Below are 5,090 nucleotides of genomic sequence, written 5' to 3'. Positions count from 1 at the left end.
CCAAAAATTCAGCAAAGTTATGCTTTCATTCCATTATCAGAAGGAAAACTAATAAAAAGAGACAGCGGAGCAACTGCGAGGGGTATACGAAATAAAAACATTTTTTTCTAAACTGCATTGTTTATGAGATATTCGAAACACACATATGTATATACATAATTTGAATATTGTGTTTTCAGATCAATGTGCTGTGTACTACAACTCCGGCTATTATACGTATCGGTGAGTGAGAAATTGTTTATTTTAAAACATTTCTATAGCGGTAATGGGGGTGTATATAATATGTTTGAAAATATTAAAATATTAATATGTTTTATATAATATGTTATAATATTTTATTCGCGATTAATATTTTTTGACAAAACTTAGGTGATAATTATCAAAAATATTTATCGAATTTAAAATATTATAACATCTCTTTCTAAAAAAGACATGTTAAGTCGATTCTTGCGAGTATTGTTGCATCTTTTCCGCGATGCTGATTGACTGTTTCGATTCGCATTGTGCGTTATATTCGTAGCATCGAGAGGCAAATTAAATAAAATAATGTTTGAAATAATATGTTATGATACTTTATCCGCGATTAATATTTTTTGACAGAAATCAGCTGATAACTGTCAAAAATATTAATCGAGTTTAAAGTATTATAACATTATTTAAAATTACACAGACAGAATTTTCTCTTAGAATTTACCCTGAAAATCATGGTAATCGTGGGACAATATGGTATAGAAAGAATTTGTTTAATATTTTAATTTGTTTGTGTTTTAATTTATCTAATATTTTAGATTGTCTTTCTTAAAAAAATTGTTGAAAAAGATTACTATTTAAGTAAATCTGTCTGAACGCACGGCAATTATTTGTCAAGTATTTAAAGTGAGTTTCTCGCGAGTGCTTTACGCTGATACAGTTAGTACCGCCATTGTTCCGCGAGATGGCTTCGCGGCGAACAGTCTTTCCGTAGAAGAAAACAGTGTAAGAAAGTATATAAGGCGATGAAACTACTTACATGACGTCTTGATGTTCAAGGCTTTTAAAAAGGGTTATTGGTTACACTTTTATTTTCGATGCATTGATTTAAAATTTCTGTTCTCGTCAAAATGAAAGTTATTCTCTAAACATGTTATATTAGGTTTATTCTTTATTGCTACACTGAGTTCATATTGCACTGCACTGAACGGAACTAGTGCAAGCAGGACAAGTTATTTGTGAGCAAGTATAAAGAACGCGTCAGTGCAATAATCAACATGGCGATGATCTTAAATGATTTATTTGGTTCTTCTGATGATGAAGAAAATAATATGTTGTTTCCATTTCAACCTATTATGCGTAACGATGACGATGGTATGTATTTTATATGCAATGTATTATTATATTATGAAAAAATTAAAATTTTTTTGAAATTAATTTAACCTAATGTAAACTAACCTAGTAAGTATAATTTATTTGTAGATTTTTATGAGTTACACATGTTACATCCAATTTTCGGATTAGTGCAAAGAATTGAACATGTGAAAATAAACAATTATATCGAACATATTGTTCATAATTATAATAACGTTGATTTTCTCATGCATTTTCGCTTGTCAAGAAGAGCAGCATATCAATTAATAGACCATTTTACAGTATCGGAAATATTTACTTCTATACAAGGTATGTATTTAACGAAATCAATTTAACCTTAGATATATACAGCAACAAAGTAGTAAAAATAATACTTAGAAAATGAAAATAAAAATATTTTATTATTTTGTATATTACTTTATTTTTTCAGAACGTGTACAAAATAATAAAATAAGCGCTGAAAAACATATTTTATGTTATTTATGGTTTGTGGGTCATCAAACAGGATCTTATCGAGATATAGCAGATAGATTCGGAATAGCAATAAGTGCGTTACATACAGTAATAACAAGAGTAACCGATTTTATTTTAGTTTTAGCGCATAATATTATTAAATATCCAACTGATCTCGAAAAAGAACAAACCTCAAACTTTTATCTACAACGAAAAGGATTTCCTAATATAATTGGTAAATATAAAAGAGTATATTCTCACATTTTTAATGTAAAATATTTTGCTCATTGAAATCTTCTCATTATTGAAATCTTTTTCAGGTGCTATTGATGGTTCTCACATTAGAATAGACAAACCTGTGGAAGATCCTGATTCCTATATAAATCGGAAACAATATTTTTCCATTCATGTGCAAGGGACGGTTAATCATGACATGAAATTTATTGACGTATTTATTGGGTATCCAGGTTCCGTTCACGATGCAAGAGTTTTAAAAAATTCAACACTATATAATGATGTACAAAATCTTTGTGGAGGTAAATTGGAAAAAAAATTGGTTTTATAATATAAACATGGACCTATATTATATATGAACTGTTCATCCCTTGCTAGAACAAAGAAATTTATTGTCTACAGCGTGACGAAGAGATGCAAAATAACTTCACACTTTCCCCTTTAAGAAGTGCGCCCATTGGCGCAAACATTGACAACCAATGTGTACACTTTTTAGAGGGGAAAGCTTGAAGTTATTTTCAATCTCTATCATGCTGCTGCTAAATTTTTTTACATGAGCAGTTCATATACATATAATAGGTCCATGATTATACATTATATATATATATATATATATATATACATATATAATAATAATTTTCAGATAATTATTATCTGTTGGGAGATAGTGCTTATCCCTGTTTGAAACAATTGATTGTTCCATATAAGGATAACGGACACTTGACACGTGCACAAAGATCATTCAACCAGAAACTAAGCTCATGCAGAGTTGTTATCGAAAATGCATTTGGCTGCCTTAAGCAAAGATTTCGTCAGTTATACCATTTCAAATTGCGAGATATACCACGAATGGTACAAGTCATACATGCATGTTGTGTATTACATAACATTGCGAATGTACAAGACCTACAGTATTTTGAACCACAGCTAAATGAAGAATATCCAGATATTGAATTACAAAATAGACCAATTGTAATGATCGATAATGCAAGGGAATATGAGGATGATGTGAGAGGAACGCATGTTCGTGACGAAATCTGTAATTTACTGTCTCGATAAAAGAAAATGTCAAATATTTTGTATTATAAATTTTTTTATTTTGTAATATATAAAATATAGAATATTTATATACGTATATGTTTATAATATATATGCATAAAATACTATTATATTGCCGAATAATAAACAAACGTCAAGAAAACAGTTTTGTATGTGTATGTACATTAGCTTTTACAGTAAGATATTGCAGTTACTACATAAAAAAGTTATTTATTAAGATAATATTTAAAACAAAACAAAAGAAACAGTATTGCATTAAATTGTGCAATAATGCAAAAATAAATAATGCCAAAAACAAAACAAAAATAAACTATAAAATTTTAAGTCTTTTTAACTCTTAATTACTTATTTAGTTTGTTTATCAAGAAAAGCTTTTAATAAATTATTTCTTTCTTCTCTCATTTTGTTTGCAATTATTAATTGCTCCTCTACTTTGTCTAAATATTTTTCATACGATTGTCTCATTTGTCTATATTCCGCTAATATCTCTTTTTCTCTTTCAATTTTATCGTGCTTTTCTTCTTGAATACGATCTATCAGTTCTTTCATACTTTCTTGACACGTTTTCAAAACTTTTGCTGTTGTGCCCATTTGCCTCTTGCTTCTGCTTTGCATTTCTTCAACAGAAAGTGTGTTTTTAAGATTAGACTGATTAGACATAGTTGGTGTTGTTGCTATTGATTCTTGGTTGCTTGTTCCCGATTCAAATATTGAAAAATCTTGACTGGTTGATGCATTACTTTCTGTTTCAGATACACCAGTAGTGAACCTATAATGACATTATAATTAGTTTTAAATACATTAAACAATTTGTGTAAACGATATTATTTGTGTATAAAGAAATGTCTTCCATATATGTTCTTTAACCATTAACTAAACTTTAGAAATTATGATGTAAAAGATTATATAATATTATCTAATATAAGAAATAATACACAAATTATTAAAACAACTTAATATAACTTACGTAGGTGTAGTTCTGTCAGTTCTCAGTATTGTGCCTTTATTTCCAGATGTGATTAGAGGTTCAATATTATGTTTACTCCCAATTAAATCCGTCAATTCTCTATAATAATGCATTTTATATTATAAAAAACATTTTCCTACAAGTTTTTTAAGATAGATATTTGAAAAAATTTAAAGCAAGAAATCTTAGTGCATGAGTATATATAAATGTATTATATTATTATATATATATATTATATTAATTCTTCAGTTGAAATATAATAACTTACGTTTCATATAAACATGTTGCTCGACTTCTGCCAGTTTTTTTATTATTTGTGATCATATTTTTGTAAGCTCTTTCTAATGATTTAAATTTATTTTCAGTTTGTATATTTGATACATTATAGCTTGTATATTCATTTCTTCTGCTATTTTTTTCCATAATACTTTTTTGTTTCTAATTTTTCTTGTCGTAAGTAAATGTATTTTTTCTTTATACAAACACAAAAATAATTTTGTGCTTGCATCTGACCATGAAAATGTTTCTTCTATATTATCTGAGTTTTCTGGTATTCTATTTTCCATGTAGTTGTCTTGTTGATTTTCTTTATTGATTTCATTATTATTATCATTTAACGGAATGAACATTGACTTGTTGTTTACCGTACAATTTATGGAGTCGCAGTTAAAATTGATCTCTGAATAACAAATTTGAAATTGCAGCCCTCCTAAAAAAATAATATATAAATTTTCATTTGTATTGATTTCTTAATTACTCTCATATTTTATATAATAGATAATTTGACTTACCTTCAGAAATGCAAGTAACAAATCCATTTTCATCAATTGAAATATTTCCTGCTGCATCTCTTTGTATAATTGCTGTTTCACTTTCCATGACTTTGCTTTCAGCTGATCTATTAGTTATAAAAATTCTTTTATATTCTGTATAATGTAAATAATTCACAATGTTTTGATTATAAATACAATTTTATGCAATAAATACATTAGTTTAATATTTAATAGGTTATTTTATATTTACAAACAATAAA

At 27.4% G+C, this 5,090-nt stretch overlaps 1 protein-coding gene across 1 annotated transcript; it reads right to left on the bottom strand.

Moving 5' to 3' along the window:
* Positions 1-3,435: 3,435 nt before the first annotated feature.
* On the bottom strand, positions 3,436-4,423 carry LOC145937895 (uncharacterized). Its single transcript, XM_083041254.1, has 3 exons — positions 4,326-4,423; positions 4,058-4,156; positions 3,436-3,859 (listed from the first exon to the last, which is right to left on the bottom strand). The coding sequence occupies exons 1-3, from the start codon at positions 4,379-4,381 to the stop codon at positions 3,436-3,438; spliced, it is 579 nt and encodes a 192-aa protein (XP_082897380.1). The 5' UTR covers positions 4,382-4,423.
* Positions 4,424-5,090: the final 667 nt, after the last annotated feature.

This window comes from Prenolepis imparis, unplaced genomic scaffold (assembly GCF_030444845.1).
Source record: "Prenolepis imparis isolate NDT839.2.m4 unplaced genomic scaffold, iyPreImpa1.0 SCAF_6, whole genome shotgun sequence".
NCBI lineage: Eukaryota > Metazoa > Arthropoda > Insecta > Hymenoptera > Formicidae > Prenolepis > Prenolepis imparis.
Note: the sequence above shows the minus strand (reverse complement) of the source record. Positions and strands in the feature narration are given on the sequence as shown.